Source organism: Stegostoma tigrinum, chromosome 20 (genome assembly GCF_030684315.1).
Source record: "Stegostoma tigrinum isolate sSteTig4 chromosome 20, sSteTig4.hap1, whole genome shotgun sequence".
Lineage (NCBI taxonomy): Eukaryota > Metazoa > Chordata > Chondrichthyes > Orectolobiformes > Stegostomatidae > Stegostoma > Stegostoma tigrinum.
In genome coordinates this window covers 17,423,823-17,441,480 of record NC_081373.1, presented here as the reverse complement: position 1 = coordinate 17,441,480, position 17,658 = coordinate 17,423,823, and the positions used below count along the sequence as shown (strand labels likewise).

The 17,658-nt window shown below is 41.4% G+C and overlaps 2 protein-coding genes across 11 annotated transcripts in view; one reads left to right on the top strand and one right to left on the bottom strand.

Moving 5' to 3' along the window:
• sfxn4 (sideroflexin 4) overlaps window positions 1–6,019 on the bottom strand; it is a 56,787-nt gene extending 50,768 nt beyond the window's left edge. For 2 of the 5 annotated variants that reach the window (XR_009446964.1, XR_007249569.2), the window contains exons 1-2: window positions 5,413–5,727; window positions 2,695–2,760 (exon numbers count right to left, since the gene is read on the bottom strand). Coding sequence is in view for 3 of the 5 variants with exons in the window: in XM_048551224.2 (XP_048407181.2) it covers window positions 2,695–2,760; window positions 5,413–5,448 (102 nt within the window). In the remaining 2 variants the exon portion in view is untranslated. Of the gene's footprint in view, window positions 1–2,694; window positions 2,761–5,412; window positions 5,728–5,826 lie in introns of those variants that run through there. The other 3 variants (XM_048551224.2, XM_048551223.2, XM_048551225.2) reach the window with 3 other exon arrangements.
• gpam (glycerol-3-phosphate acyltransferase, mitochondrial) overlaps window positions 5,511–17,658 on the top strand; it is a 78,846-nt gene continuing 66,698 nt past the window's right edge. For 4 of the 6 annotated variants that reach the window (XR_007249568.2, XM_048551221.2, XM_048551220.2 and 1 more), the window contains exons 1-2: window positions 5,812–5,938; window positions 11,416–11,524. The gene's annotated coding sequence lies outside the window, so the exon portion shown is untranslated. The other 2 variants (XM_059653026.1, XM_048551218.2) reach the window with 2 other exon arrangements.

Sequence of the window (17,658 nt, the reverse complement as noted above, 5' to 3'; positions counted from 1 at the left end):
GACAGCGTTGTAAAGAAGGCGTATGGTGTGTTCGCTTTCAGTGGCGGGGGAACTGAGTTTAAGAGCTGCAAGGTTATGCTGCAGCTCTATAAAACCCTGGTTAGATCACACTTGGAATATTGTGTTCAGTTCTGGTCGCCACAGAATGTGGAAGCTCGAGAGGGTGCACAGGAGATTGACCATGATGCTGCCTGGACTGGAAGGGGAGGTCTTATGAGGAAAGGTTGAGGGAGCTAGGGCTTTTCTCATTGGAGCAAAGAAGGATGGGAGATGACTTGGTAGAGATATACAAGATGATAAGAGGCAATAGAAACAGTGGATAGCCAGAGGCTTTTTCTCAGGGCGGAAATGGCTATCATAAGGGGGCATAATTTTAAGGTGACTGGAAGAAGGTATAGGGGAGATAGCTGAGATAGGTTCTTTACACAGAGAGTAATGGGTGCGTCAAATGCGTTGCCTGCGGTGGTAGCAAAGTCAGATACATTAAGGAAAATTAAGACACGCTTAGATAGGCACATGGATGATAGTAAAATGCAGGGTATGAAGAGCAGTTTGATCTTAAGAGTAGGATAATTGGTTGGTAAAACATTATGGGCCAAAGGGCCTGTACTGTGATATGTTCTATTCAATAGCAATGACACCACTGAATCCCCCAATATCAATATTATGGAGTTACCACTGATCAGAAACTGAACTAGCCACACAAATATTGTGGCTATGAATGCAAATCAGAAGCTAGGAATCCTGCAGTAAGTAACTCACCTTCTGACATCCATACCTGTTCGCCCATCCAGAGGGCACAAATCAGGAGTGTGAGGGAATACTACCAACTTGCCTGGGATGGGTACAGCTTCAATAACTCAAGAAGCCTGACAGCATCCAGGACAAAGTAGCCTGCTTGACTGCAAAAATCCACAGACATTTGCTCCCTCCTCCATCTATGATCAGTTGTAGCAGTGTGAACTATTTACAAGATGTATTGCAGAAATTCACTACAGGTTCTTAGACAGCACCCTCCAAAGACATGACTACTTCCATCTAGAAGGATGAAGAGAGCAGATACATGGGAATACCACCATCTGTTGGTTCCCCTCCAAGCCACTCGGTATCCTGGCTTGTAAAGAGATCACTGTTCCTTCAGTGTCACTGTGTCAAAATCTTGCAACTTGCCCTCGAATGGCATTGTGGGTCTATCTACACTAAATGGGTTGCACTGATTTGAGAACACTGTTTGCCAGCATTTTCTCAAGGCTATCTAGAAATTGTAAACAAATGCTGGCCCATCTAACAACACCCATATGCCATGAATGAATAAAAATATCCAATGAACACAGCCCAAGCCATCTCACACTTTACAAATAAAATGATGTTGCAGTTCATAGGAAATATGGGGGTTCCTTGCATTCCTTTGTGCTGGGTAAATGGAATAAGTGCTTGTAAAGCAGTTGAATTCTAACATTCCCACATTGTAAACCGAACAATTTGGGGTTTTGGCCCTCAGGTGGGAATACTCAAAGTGTACTTAATGCTGTTGCAAAAGTGAGTGATCTGTCAATATTTTTGAATTGCTGCTCAACCTAAAGTATCCACAACTGAATACCTGCCTTGTAATTAGCTTACAGGTATCCACAAGTAAAGTATGTTTTAAAATACCTTTCCATAGATTGAGTGAAATTATGCTGAAATAGTGATGACAGAATTGGTCTTTAATTAACACTAATTCAGTATCGTTTTTAAACTTTCACTGTCATGACTTCTATTCTGCTGTTCAGCTGGATGCAATTAATGATACTGATCAAAGTGAATCAGATGCTATATTATTTTCTGTCAACTCGAATGTATGTTATACAGCTTGTAATATACTAAACTGACGTAAAAAGATAGGCTGACACTTAACAAGTTTGAATCTTGGCAGCAGAAGGCACAACCATAAGAGGTGAAGTGATTAAAATCAGGGATGTTCACAAGATTAGAAATGAAGCAGTAGAGATATTGCAGAGGGCTCTGAGGCTGGAAAGAGTAAAAAGATAGAAAGCACAAGGTCCAACATTGATTTGACAATTGGAAATGGAATTTCAACATTACTAAATATTAGAATCTGAGGCCAGGAATATTGCGGTGAGTAACTCTCTCCCGAAGTCTCTTTAACATCTACAAGGCACAAATCAGGAGTGTGTTGGGATATTCCCCACTTGCCTGAATGGGTGCAGCTTCAAAAACACTGAAAAAGGTGGACACCATCCAGGACAAAGGAGCCCGCTTAATTTACAGCACATCCACAAACGTCCACTGTCTCTATCGCCAATGCTCAGTAGCCGCATTGTTTGCTATCTACAGAATGTACTGTAGAAATTCACTTAAGATCCTTATAGAGCGCCCATGACAACTTCCAACTGGAAGGACACCATCCGGACTTGGAAATGTATTGCCATTCCTTCACTGTCGTTGGGTCAAAATCCTGGAAATCGCTCCCTAATGGCATTGTGAATCAACCTACATCACATGAAGTGCAGCAGTTCAAGATGGCAGTTCACCACCACCTTCTCAAAGGCTGCTAGGGATGGGCAATAAATGATGACCAGCCAGTGACGCCCACGTCATCAGTGAATAAAAATAAAAATTCAAACCCGTACAGTAAAAAACACACATAATTAATCATAACTCTACTTGTTTTTAAAATAAAGCTGTGCTTACATTTGAGGCTAATAATGTTGTTGGGTCCAGGATATCCAGCCATTGAAGCAACCTATGAAAGAAGGGCTGTACAATGCAACAAATTGAATTTAATAAATACATGAGCAAAACTAAACATATAAAACAATGACTGTAACCTCCGTCAAGTTAAACATGGACATGGAAAACTGTTATTGATGGCCAAATAACAGTCCCCACTGTTCTTTCAGTGTTATTGGGCCAAAATCCTGCAACGTCCTTCCAAACAGCATTTTGGACCACCGACACTAAATGAACTGTAGCAGTTCAAGAAGACAGCTCACCATCACATTCTCAAGAGCAACCAGCTATGGGCAATGAATGTTGATCCAGCCAATGAAACCCACATCCCATGAGATAAAATTTAAAACATTTTAAAATTTATGAACTAAAAACATTTTTCCCCATGGAAGAATATTTTTGAGCACTGTGCTAAGCTAGCTTGTCATCAACAATTGTCAGGAACATGGTCTTTCCACAATGAATAACAGTTTATCCTCACTTTTTTAAGCAACTCAGAAGTTAGTAAAGTTTTATCAGGTAGAAAGTTGTAAGTATTAAGGCAGCATTCAATCAAGTATCATACTGGCCATGGTCACAGTTTTCAGAAGCCCAGTCTTTGAAAAAAACAGGGTTTAAAAATAACACTGAACAACGTGGATTGTATTAAAGACATGATGCACTGTGCTTTGATGTTGGAATATCTGACCAAAGTCAAATGTTGTCCTCATGGTGTAAGCAGACTTCGGCAGCGCATGCAATGGTTAGGAAAATGATTTGGGTTGCACGGGCCAGTGATCTGGTAAGGAAAGAACAACCGCTGTTTCACTGGTCTGGGTATTCTGTTGCACGTAGACAACTTCATCCTCAGCAAATAAAAAGGTGGTGATGGACCACTGCCTCTTCGTAGCAGACATATGTTGTAAAATTGGGCATCTCTGGTTATTAAACGTGGATGCCCTGGTTTGAAACAGCAAGCGGCTGAAGCATATTAGGCCAAACCAGGTAAAGACAGCAGATTTTCTTCCTTAAATTATATTTGTGAATCAGATGGGTGTTCAAGACAAGCAATGATAATCATGAAACTATCACTGAGACTAGCTCTCAATTCCAGATAGATTAATTAGATTAGATTAGATTAGAAATTGAATCTAAACGCTATTATCTGCCATCAGAGATAATGGGAACTGCAGATGCTGGAGAATCCGAGATAACAAAGTGTGGAGCTGGATGAACACAGCAGGCCAAGCAGCATCCTAGGAGCACAAAAGCTGACATTTCGGGCCTAGACCCTTCATCAGAAAAGGGGGATGGGGAAAGGGTTCTGGAATAAAAAGGGTGAGAGGGGGAGGCGGACCAAAGATGGATAGTTGCAGTGGGACAGAAATCCCCTGAGGTTTGTTCGGAGGGAGGAGGGTACGGGACGGCACGGTGGCTCAGTGGTTAGCACTGCAGCCTCACAGCACCAGGGACCCGGGTTCGATTTCAGCCTCGGGTAAACATGCGAAGTTTGTACATTCTCCCCGTGTCTGCGTGGGTTTCCTCCGGTGCTCCGGTTTCCTCCCACAGTCCAAAGATGTGCAGGCTAGGTGGATCAACCATGCTAAGTTGCCCGTAGTGTTCAGGGATGTGTGGGTTATAGGGGGACGGGTCTGGGTGGGATGCTCCAAGGGGCGGTGTGGACTTGTTAGGCTGAAGGGCCTGTTTCCACACTGTAGGGAATCTAATCTAATCCTGAGCATTTTGCAACACTGGACTCTGTGCCCAAAGAATTATTTACGGGGGGAGATACCAAGGCATCAACTGCTCATGGAAAGCTATCAGCAAAAGATAACCTTTGGCCCATCAGAAACATACTGATCTTCCACTGCAATTAACATATTTCATGCCTTTATTTTCTTCAGCAATGTGGCCTCACTTTTAATTCAAGTGTGAAATCATGACCTGCAGTAGTGGTTTAATGTTGAAGATTGATGTTTTCCAAAGTCTTGGATTACATGCTGAAGGACACCCTGAAGTTTGGCGCAATGACTGCAAAGGCTCAATGTGGATGAGGCCATACTGTAGGACTGGCTGACCACAGCAAAATGGCTGGCTGAAAGCCAGTGTTTTTAAAAAAACTGCGGGTATTGTTATGAGAAAAACTGAACAGATCAATATAGTGCTATGCAATTTCCGAGTTGCACTAAAATAATAAAAAAATACTGTGGATGATAGAAATCTGAAACAAATGCAGAAAACGCTAGAGAAACTCAGGAGTTCTAACAACATCTGTGGAGAGAGAGAGAGAGAGAGAGAGAGTAAACATTCTGAAGAATCAGATCAGACTTGAAGTGTTAATTCCATTTCTCTATCCACAGATTCTGCCAGACCTGAATTGCGCTGAAATGAATCCTTACGAAACTTACAAATAAAATGCACGCATTTTTGATGCAAAGCCAAACCGGATTCTTCAGAGTGCAAGCTAACAGAGCGGGTACAGTAGCTCAGGCTAAGAAGAGCGAACGCTGTGACTGTTGGGCTGCTATAGTGCTGGGTCAAGAGAGGGGTGAGTGAGATTTGTTAATGAGGAAGGTGATTTTGAATTCTTTAGAGGAAAAGGTGTCTGCTGAATGAGACAGTTGGTGCAGCTATTTAGGGACTGATATTTCGTACAAGCATTTAGCACGTTAAAATATTTGTCGGAGTGATGACAAATACCTGCTCCCTTCTCCAACGGCTCCAGTTGACCTCCATTGGATGCTCTGATGTCCCTCTTTCCTGGAGTCACGCTACAGCCCAGCGCCTTCCCACAACCGCCATCATGAACTGAAAGCGAGGTCACATCGCCGAAGGGACTGAAGACATGAACATTCAATCACAATTTGGATCATATTGACAGGGCAGAGTGCTGTTAACCTCAACATCCTTGTGGAATTCCAAAATACCATGACAAAATGAATAAATTCCAAACTCGACAAATGGAATATTTATTAGAACCAGGCGCAGCGACGCCGCGCGGCCGGGAGGAGAGGGCGCAGCGACCCCGCGCGGCCGGGAGGAGAGGGCGCAGCGACCCCGCGCGGCCGGGAAGAGAGGGCGCAGGAGTCGGAGGTGGGCAGATCTGTTGCTTACATGCGGGTTCCGAGTGTTGGTGAGGGCCGGGTAGGCGGACAGCGTGTGTAAATGAAGTGTCGGCCGGTGCGCTTCCGGAGTCGGGGTGGTGAGATCTTGGCCATGTCGTGAGGTAGGCTGGGGCTTGGAAAGTGCGGCGACGGGCCTGAGGTCGGCGTGGTGGGGGACTGGGACCCAAGGGTGCTGGCGGTAATCAGAGCCGCTGTCGGCCCTCATCACCCACCGGCGTTTGCTGGGCACGGAGACCCCTCCCCCTGAAAGGGAGGGAGTAAAACTGTCAGGAGGGAGCAGAAAAATCAGGCAAATACTGAGAAGGAGAGAGAGAGCGTCCATGGGCATGGGGACAGTCTTCAGCAAATAGAACAGGAGAAAGTGAGGAAACTCAGGAAAAGGGAGGCCGAGAGAAACAGGGCATTTCCCAACAGTTTTTTTAAAAAATCCCACGGAGAATGGTAGGGGAGAAAAAAAAAGCTCTTGGGATTTAAAGGAGGGGGCGAAGGTGTGGATAACCTGACTCCCTGCCACTTCATCTGAGGGAGAACGAAGGGTCATTTGTTTAGAGAGGGGGAGAGCTCCACTGCCAGTTTGATAAAATTGGGGGTTGGGAAGGTGGGGTTGATGTTTCTGACCAGTCAGTGACACTTCCGAGCCCATTCACAAAGTAAAGGCTGTGTGTGTATGTGTGCGCGCCCGTCACACGGTCTCTAAGGTATGGTTCAGAGACCGAGCACTCAGTGTGTACCTGTGTGGGGGAAAAAAAAATCAACCTTGTTGGCCCGCTTTTGTAAATTGCTTACCACCGCCAACCCACCCCATCCCCCAACAAACTGAGGAAAGTTAGGTTGAAGGAATTTGGGGGGGAAAAAAAGCAAGTTGAGAACTGAGTGACGCAGTCCAAAAGGGTATAAACAGGTTGAGCAAGTGAGCCTAAACTTGTCAGGTGGAGTAAAATGTCAGAAAATGCGAGGTCAAGCAATTTGCAGAATGAATAGAGGAGCTGAACGTATTTAAATTAAGAAAGACTGCAGAAAAGTGCAGCACAGAGCTATTTGGGAGCCCTCGTGCATGATTCACAAAACAAGCATCCAGGTTCATCAGGGACTATGGAAGGCAAATGAAATGTCAGCCTTTGTTTCAAAGGGAATAGAGGAGAAAATAGGAACATCGGATTAAAACATTGCAAGGCACCAGCAAGACGACAGCTGGAATACCTTGAACAATTAGTTACCTTCTATGATATTTGTGAATTGTTAACAAATTTTTTGTGGTGCTGCTCATGAAATCTCATGTTTTAAATTTTACAAAAATGTTTTCAAAAACAAAGTCTTTGATTTTGTTGTTGACTATGTTAGTTTTTATCCCAAAGAGAATATGTACAATATATTAATTACATCATTAGAAGAGCATAACACTGCAGATGCTGAGAACTTGAAACAAGAACCAAAATTGCTGGAAATGCTCAGGCTAGGCAGCATCGCTGTTCAGTGTCTTCAACCGCAATCTGAGAACTTATAGCCCAATTTAACCCTGCTGCTTACTACTAACATCAGTTTAAGGTACCTACCCTCCTTCCATAAGGAGTTATGGAGAATGTACCAGGTACATTGTCAAGCATACCTTAAAAAAAAATGATGTGGAGGCGCAGCTGTTGGGCTGGGGTGGGCAAAGTCAGAAGTCACAGCACCAGGTTATAGTCTAACAGGTTTATTTGAAATCACAAGCTTTCAGACCATAGCCCCTTCATTAGGTAAAGTGAGAGAGAAGCACACAAACACAGATTATTTATAAGTAGGGAGGCCAAGGGCCTCATTTAATCAAATTATAGGTTATTGCTTGTTATTTAGCTGTTGACACTTTACTCATAACATCTGAAACTTTTGATCACCTGCAGAGACTTTCTATTAAACACGTCACCCACACTATTTGTATGATCTTTTGATCTCTCTGCCTAGAAATTCTGTGCTTGTGTGCTTCTCTCTCACCACCTGCTGAAGGGGCTTTGCTCCGAAAGCATGTGATTTCAAATAAACTTGTTGGACTATAACCTGGTGTTATGTGACTTCTGACATTTTTAATAAAAACCTGATGTGCTAGAGCTATAATACAGTAGATGAAGCTTGTGGTAGACCAAGCAAGGCAATCCTAAAAACAGTGGGTCAGATCAGTGGTCTGCAGTGCTGCCATGTCCTTCACTTGAATGGTGCTGGAGAATTAAGCAATTAACTGGAAGCGGACCCTCACAAATGTCCCTGTCCTCAATTGTGGGAATGCTCAGTTCGCCAGTGCAAAATACCAGTTTGAAGCCATATTCAGCCTGATATAAAACAGTGCATAAAAACTGAAAGAACTGTGGATGCTGTAAATCAGGAACAAAAATAAAGTTGCTGGAAAAGCTTAGAAGGTCTGGCAGCACCTGTGAAGAAAAAAGTCAAGAGTTAATGTTTCAGGTCCAGTGACCCGTTCTGAGGAAGGGTCACTGGACGTGAAACATTAACTTTGATTTTTTTCTTCACAGATGCTGCCAGACCTGCTGAGCTTTTCCAACAACTTTGTTTTTGATGTTTGAGTGCATGTTGTATTTCAGCCTCCACAGATCCCCAGCAACAAACATGCCGATTTTATACAATGTCTTTGATGTTAAGAAATGGCTGAAGGCACTGGGTGAAGCAAAATCTATACTGCAGTAGACTGGCTGTAAAACTGAAGATTGGTCTCCTTGAATTATCTACGTCCATAGCCTGGCCGTTCCAGTAAAGCCATGACATGACATCTACCTGATAATATTTGGTTGCTTTAGTAAGGGAACAAATCCAATTCAGCTAATTACTGCCTCGCCCTTCCGCTGTCAGTTATCAGCAAAGTGATGTAAGATGTCATCAACAGTGCAATGAAGTGACAAGTTTTACTCAGCAAAACTTGTGAATAGATGCTCAGTTTAGGTTCCACCAGTCTATTTGGCTATTGATTTCATTACAGCATTTGTCCAAAATATGACCTAAGGTGCTGAATTCTAGAAGTGAAAGTCATATCCAATGTTTTGTGCCATAAAGAAGCCCAAGCAAAACAGGACTGCGTGGAAATTGGGATATATGTCTGTATTGGTTGGAGTCATGCCTAGCACAAAGGAATATGGTCATGGTTATTGGAGGTCGATCATCTCAGCTTCATTGCAAGGGGCCATAGTGTTCTAGACCCAGTGATGTTCAGCTGTTTCATCCTTGGTTTTCCCTCCACCATAAGATCAGGTGTTTAGGTATTTGCTGGTGATTTCCCAGTTTTTATTTGAGACACCACAGAATCTGAAGCAGTTCATTGTCCGGTTCATTAAGACTCAGACAGCATTCACCTTGGGCTGACAAATGGCAAGTAACATTCATGTCACGCAAGTGTCAGGCAATGACCATTTCTATAAGAGCCACTAAATCCTGATTCCTTCAGTGCTGTTACCATGACTGAATTGTCCACCATCAACATCTTAGGAGTTAGCATTGTTCAGAAACTTGACTGGACTGCCATACAATTACTACAAGAGCAAACTTGAGGCTAAGAAGTCCGCAGCCAGTGATCACCACCTGATTCTCCACAGCCTGATCCCCATCTTCAAGGTGCAAGTCAGGAATATGATAGAATAATCTCCACTTGCACAGATGACTCCTGGTCTAACTACATTGATGAAATTTGACGCCATCTATACTTCCCACATAATCAAAGATCACTTGGTCATACTGTCTTCCACCCTCTTCGGCTAGGCAGAAGATATAACAGTTTGAATACGTGGATGAACACATTCAGGAACAGTTTCTTACCCACCATTGTCAGACTTTTGAACAGACCTCTCAAGTGTTAATTCTCATCTCTGCCTCTCTCTCTCTCTCTCTCTGCACCTTCTCTGCGACAGTAACACTGTATTCTGCATTCTGTTCTGTTGCCTTCATGCATATTATATTGTACAATTTGCCTGTATAGCATGCAAAACAACATTTTTCACTGTATCTTGGTACATGGGATGACAATACATCAAACTCAAACTCAAACTCAAACTGCATGGAAAGTGGCGCTCCGTACACCACCTTTAGCATTCACTCCCTTCGCCATCTACGTATAGCAACAGCAGTGTGTAATTATACCAATTCGCCAAGGTTCCTTTGACAGCATCTTTTTATAAACTAAATCATGGCACATTTATTGGCTATCCCTAATTGCCCAGAAGGCACCTAAGAGGCAGCCACATTGCTGTGGGTCAGGAGTCACACGTAGATCAGAGTAGATAAAGATAGTCAATGCTAGTAGGACATTGGTGAGCCAAATGGGGTTTCCCAACAAGTGACAACAATTCAATGGTCACCATTAGCCTCTCAAAACCAGCATCTGCTATGGCAGGATTCAGACCTTGGTCCCGAGAACATTACCTGGTACTCTGGATTAATAGTCCAATTATAATACCATGAGGCCATTGCCCCACAGACCTTACAAAGCCATGATCTTTACCAGGTAGGATGCTGGCAACTGGTATATTGGAACACCACCATCTGGAAGTTCTCCTTCAAGCCACAGACCATACTGACTTGGGAACTATATCCTTGTTCCTTCACTATGGCGGAGTCAGAATCCTGGAACTCTCAAACAACAGTGTGGGTATTCTCACCCCCTAAAGACTGCAGCAGTTTAAGAACATAGTTCATCACTTTCTGAAAGACAAGTAGAAATGAGCAAGAGATGCTGCTCTTGCTAGACTGACCACCGTCTATTGGAATTAGAAAATGTTGGAGTTGTAAAAGATTTCAAGCAACTTAAAAGTTCCAGGCTGGTGGGAAAATCAATGATAGGATTGAATGCAGGAGTGATTGCATGACAAAATGGATGTTGGTGTTAGCAAAAGGCATATAAAGGAATAAAAGGTGAGCCTCAGTGAGTTGTGAGTAGTAATAAAACCAAAAACTGCTGTAAGGAAAATGGGGACTTGGGTTATTTGTGTCAGGAGATCTGGCGCCATCTGAGGAGAGAAAAATAGAGTCAGTGTTTGAATTGAATATGACTATTCAGTTCTGAAGAAGAGTCATATTTGCCTTGAAGCATTAACTCTGATCTTCTCTTCATTTATGTTACCAAATTTACTGAGTATTTCCAGCAATTTTTATTTCAGATTTCCAGCAAATATGGTATTATTTATATTTATACCAATGTTTGTTGCTAAAACGACAACAAGCGTTTCCTGAATGCTTCACCATGGAGATACTATTCCTTTCTGTCATTTTTTTCTATGGAAAAGAAGTTGTCTTAACCCTGATAGGCAAAGCCTACGCTTAAGCTTTTAACTGGCACTGAGAATGAGATTCATTCATCAGTCGACCTGCATCCTGTTTGCATTCCGCATAGAAAGGACGGTTCTATCCAATTAAATGAGTATGTGTCTTTGCTGATGCAAAGTGACAGTGATCCTTTCACTTGGCTCAGAAGGGTCATCGTGAAGGTTGGAAACTTGCTCCACTCCAAATGTGCTTGCTTGAAGTTTTAAAATACATTTGTATATAAATAAGCAAGAGCTTTGTATTACTACAATGACCTTATGTTTGTTGTCACTTAATGCAGCTGTGTTCTAGTTTGACGAAGGTGTAATACAAGAAAGAAATCAAAAATGCTGCAAGTGTGAAATTTCCAGGACACTAGACACCAAGGAGGATTTGGAAGAAAAGTTTACGTAAGTGAGAAAAGCATTACTTGAAGGGGTAGGTTTGTAAAAGGCTTTTGAAGGTGGAGGAGGTTGTATGGGATTAAAAACAAAATCTAGAGGTAAGAACATGCTGGTTAAAGACCGCCAATGAGCTGGGTATTGGCAGTTCTGTATTTGAAATGTTGTGCTTCTTTATAAAGTTTAAATGTAAGACTTTGTAAGATAACTTCCTGAAATGTGCTTTCTTTTTCTGGCATGATTCAGTTCATGTCACAGAACATTTTGATTTAATTAACCTTGTAAAGTAAGACCACTTTAAGCTACAGTGAAACTCTAATGCTCTCTGACCCAATTCTTAGCATCAGTAGAGTTGCTGTCGCAACTAACCTATTTATAACTGAAAGGTTAACTAAGAATATAAAAGGTAATATGAGCATTAACAGAAGTTTGTAGTGAGTTTATATCAACAGATATTTTACTTCTGAATGCATTAGCTTCTCATTATAAATAATTTACTTACTCCATTATTTCAGAAGCTTTTTTAGCCCCAGACTGTTTGATCTGGATCTCCTCCTCCAGCATACCGCAGTGGCTGCTCTAATTATTTGTGTAAAGCAAAAACTCAATATCTGGTTTTTATTGTGTTCACACTAATAGTTCGTTGGTGGTATGAAACCATTGCAACTGTATATTGACACTAAACCCATAGTCTGAATCTCTGAGAGCAGAACACAGGATTGAAATACTCCCAGAGTGTCTTTGTGAGTTTACCTAATGAGGAACTGAACCTTTACACCAAGGTCCTACCAGTGTATTTTTTTTCCTTGCTGTTGGTTGATCTGTTACAAGACTGACTGTTGGAGGGAGCAGAGATGCGGCTTTATACAACGGCAGGCCAGATTCTTGATTCCTCATTGTTTACTACTGCTGGGAAAGTGTGCCTGTCTTCTGAGTAGGTCAACTGTGCTACCCCTGCAAGGTCAACCCATCATACCTCACATGAGCAAAAAGTACTTGAGTGAAATATCATGGAGCACCTGTAGAAGTGTGTCCCAGCAGCTGAGGGCTGCCTTCAGGAGTAAAGATGGGACTGAAGGTCATATGAATAATGGTGGAATTATTGTGGATCCAACAATCCATCGAACTTTGTGTTTCCAACCTGTAGATCAGGATTTCTGGAATTTGAATGATTATGTTCAATTATTATATCAAATTGATAATCTTGGAGTTTTATCCATCACTTTAGGTAATTGGGGATATGTATCTGAATTTCGTCATAAAACAGTCATTTGTAAATGTCAGTTTTCTCAAGATTAGGTAATGTGAACAGTATTATCATGCATATTAAACACGTCATAAGCCTGCTTCCTAATAGGATTACTTGTGCCTACAATTATGGAATAGCTAATGAAAGGATTGCCAAAATGCACTTAGTATTCCATTGACAGAAAGATTGTAAATGGAGACCCAAGGACCCATAAAGCACAAAGATTGGTGAAGACCACAGCTGGTGGGGTACAAATGGGCACCAGACAGTGCTTGGAGGTTCATTTTACACTTCGTTAGTTGGGAGATGGGCTTGATAGTTTGAATTTTGTTCTTGTTCTGATCTGAAGTCTTTACTCTACAAAAAGAAGTTCCCTTGCTGAATTAAGAAATCAGATATTTGTATTAATTTCCCCAATAACTCTGTTTTTCTTTGTGGATGCTGGTAGGGATGGAGTTACAGCTTCACTGTAATTAGCTTCACGGTTGAACAGCAAATTGACATCCAGCATCTTGGTTAAGAAAGTGATTATTTGAGCTGCTCAGATTGGAGACATTCCAGGTTTCATCCCATTTTGTGTTTGGTCAAGAAAATGTTTGCGGGAAGGACAGATTTTCAATCTTTCTAGTTGTCATTTATTCTCCACTTTGAGATGAAACTACCAAAATTAAATCTGTATGCCCATCAATCTGTGAGTGCAATTAATTGCTTTCTTAATAACTTCTCCCACGATGTCATGTTCCTTTTCCGTACCTTAAAGAGGGATGCCAGAAGAGTAAATGTTATCAAAGTTCTACACTTATATGGTCAGTCACTTTTCTTTCCTGGTTCCTTGGTGAACCAGCTTTACGATGCAATTGGATTGTTTACAGGAGCAGTAAAGAGGGACTTCACATTAGAATTTATGACTGTATTTTACAATGCTATTTATTTACCTTTTACTCCCCTGGAATCACTGAAAAGATTTCAAATTACCTCACTTTTTAAAAATAAAATGATTTCTGTGTAATTCACATTTTTTTTAAACAATGGCATTTATCATAGAATCCCTACTGTGTGGAAACAGGACCTTTCAGTACAACAAGTCCACACAAACCCTCAGAGCATTCCACCCAGACCCATCCCCTATTACCCACCTAATCTACACATTCCAGAACACAATGAGCAATTTAGCATGGCCAATCTACCTAACCTGCGCATCTTTTGGACTTTGGGAGGAAACCGGAGCACCCGGAGGAAACCCACACAGAAAACGGGAGAATGTGCAAACAACACACAGACAGTCGCCCAAGGGTGGAATTGAACCTGGGTCCCTAGCGCTGTGAGGCAGAGGTGTTAACCACTGAGCCGCCGTGCCACCCAAACATGTTTCTTCACAACCAAGCATCCAGTGATGAAGAAGGGTGGCAGCAGAGCTGACCTTCACTCAGTTGATTATCCTTTATGCATGGAAATAGGCAGTGAGGTTGTTGAACTGCCACAGATGTCTCAGACAATCCTATACTTAACTCACCTCCTTAAATGCTTATTAATTAGCAAGAATATTGGCATCAAGGTGCCCCCATGGCCCTGTTTATCTCCTCACTCGCCTGAGTGCTGAAGACAGAAAAATTAAAACCCTGACTGTGATCCAAAAGCATAACTGCCCCATGTAACACTGTGTTAACTTGGTTTTATTCATACAGAACGTGAGAAGTTTGGAGGGAGAAAGTTGAAGATGAGAACTTTAGATCTTTGAATGCAGGACAGTTACAATTTGGGCCTGGTGGAAATGAGCGAATACACAAATACAGAGGACCAAACATGACGATGTTGGAATAATCAAAACTGGAGGTGGGAAGCATTCATGCGGCTGGTGGCATGGGGGCTGAGGCAGGCATTGTTGTAGAGGTGGAAATTAGTGGCTTTGGTGATGAGAGGGATGTGAGAAAGGAAGCAAAGTTTAGAGTTGAAATTATGCACTCCCAACTGAGTCATAGCGGTTGGATAAATGCTGAAACATGTCTTCGTTATTTATGAACCTCAGCAGTGTGCATTGTTCCCCCAAAAGCTTCTGGGAACAGAAAACCGAAAATACATCATGATTCAGTTTCTAAACTAAAACATACTGAGACATTGTCTCCCTGCTCAGAGACAAGTTTGGTGATTTCTTGGAGGGAATAAGTTTGTTACATCTTTGTCAGTCTTGAGGTGTCCTCTTAGGATTTTAGGCCTGAGTGTATCTTTTGCTAATAACCCTGCATTTTTTATCATGGTTTCCTGGATGCTGACATAAGTGCAGTAATCTACAAGTAAATTCCAATAGAATTAGTCCATACCATTGTTTTAAAAGGGAATTATACCTACGATGATCCTGCTGTTCTCGGCATTGTTCCCTGAGAAAGGGGCAGAGTCTCTGTCTATGGCTGTGTGAAGTTGTCTTTTCAATGTGCTGGCTGACCAAGTGTGTCAATCCACTGGGCTAATGAGTTGTAACATGGGCACTTACACTTTTCCTTTGGCTATTCTGTAGTCTGAATCACAAGAGACTAGCCCTGCAGCAGCTCTTGCACACAGATTACCAAGAGCATGTTCTTAGCTCTTGTTTTTGCTGCAATGAAAGAATCTGGTTTCTTGGTTTGCAGCTCCCTCCAATGTTTGTGTAAGTTAAAGTATAATGACGGCCACATTGTCAACCTGGTCACATGTTGAGAATCTTCCACATCTCTTGCCCTGATGATTTCTCCTCAAAAAAAGGTAGAAGGACAACCTTGTAGATGTTGCCATGGCTTATTGATCAATTTCCAAGAAATTTGTCACAGTTGGCAGGCAGGGTGTTGGGAGACCGTTGAGAGCTTCCAAAGTATGCACTATATGTTAGAATTTTGTCAACCATCATCTATAAAGTGTAAAGATTCAAGCATTTTGTAAGTTGCTTTTTCTTTTACTCATTAATTGCTTGTGCCAAAGTCACTAACTGATATATTATGATTCAACTTTCATCTTTGTTTAAAGCAATGAGAGGCAAACCAGCTTCACTTTATCGCGTCTGGGATCAAGTGTTAAAACAAGGAGGGTGACAAGTGAAAGGGCAAAGGTTCAATTCAAGCTCTGTTTCAGCTTAATATGTGACAGAATTTGTTGCATTGTCATTTTCTGAGTCAAATTGTTTTTCTTAAAGAGCTTTCATAACAGGTGGAATACTTTCAAATAGATTTTATGATACAATGATGTTTTATCGGATTTCATTGCCTTAACACAGAAACATGAAGCACTGGTTATTTGTGTATTTATAAGCTTCATACTTATCATAAAACAAATAGCAAAGCAGTAGAATATTATACCAAAAAGCCAACAGTTTGTGGACAATGTATTAGAAGAAATCATGCTTGAACAGCGTAGTGCCCTATTTGAAACAAATCCTGCGAATAGTGTCTCATTCTGCACAACCAAGATAAAAAAGAAACTTCAGACCAAGGACATGATGAGCAGGGAGACTGCCCCTTTGGTTCAAGACTGAGTTATAAGGAGTGAAGAAGCTGAGGCACTTTCACCCATGAAAGGACGGGATGCAGAGGAATTGAAGGTAATAGAGAAGTGCCGCTTCAAATTAAGCTACTGATAAGAGAAAGGAGCACAGTTCGAATTAACAAAAACACAAGTTTAAGATTAAAATGAAAAGGGCTTTGGCAATTATTAGAATTTATTATCTTACTCACCCCTTCGATTTTAAAGAAAACATTGCCTTGGTTTTTGTATCCATCTATGAGCTAATCCCTTACTCTCTCTGTAACCTCCTTTATTTTGACAAGTTTTTGAAATCTTTGTGCTCCTCTGATTGTACTGTCTTTCACATGTCTAATTCTCAGTATTCCACTGTTGATGGCTGTGCCTTCAGCTGCTTTTATCTTGAGTTTTGGAATTTCCTTTCTACGTCTCTTTCATTAAAATACTCCTCAAAACTTAGTTTGCTGACTACGGCTGAGTGACGGAAAAGTTTTTTTTGTCTTATTTCTCTGTTGCTGTTACTAGTTGGGTTGTTTTATTACAATAAATAAAGGTGCTTTCTAAATTCATATGTTGGGTACTGGGGGAAATCTCTGCCATCATCTAACAACGATTTAGGTCTGTGATTTTTGGATGAACTGAGTTATGTTGCATAGCCTTTCCAATCTCTCTGCTGTTTTCTACTGTGACTTTCACTTGTCAGTGTTTTTCCGTTTTTCCTTCTGAAGCCAGTAGTCCACACTTTATTCCATTGAAAGTGGGATCTTCATCTGTGTCCCATCCATACTGGTAAAGATTATTTTTTTCAAAAAGTTCCCTGTTTTAAAATTAACGTGCAAGCCCTCATTGTCAGCCGTGCTGACGTGGGAAAGGATGAAACCAAAACACTTTCACCATTACCTAAATTTATCACTTTTGTAAATTATTGTACGTGGTTATGATTTCTTCCATTTTACATTAAAAAATGCAATCTGTAGTTATTTCAATTTATTGTTACATGTTATTCATTTGCTAATTCTATTTTGGGGGCCTTTAAACTAGTAAAGAGTGGGTGGGGGTTTCCTAATGTTATGTAGTTATGTAAAATAGTCATGAATTGGAAGGCAGGAAGTTAGAATTTGTTGGTAAAAATGATAGTGGGGAAGAGCAGTGCATGGTTCCTTTAAGAGATTGTGCTTTGTCTGTGTTAGAAAATTTACAAGTACTGTACACAGAGCCCCAAAATTGAAACAAGTGCATCAAAAGGCCATACTAGTTGGCAGGCAATACAAGTTTTATTTTGGTATCAGAACAACAAGTTTGAATTTAGCTAATTAATTTAAACCAAGCACCAGAAAACCAATTGAATTTAAAACTGATGGCTTTGACAACCTGAAATGAATCATATAGTAAGGAATTGATGTGCCAT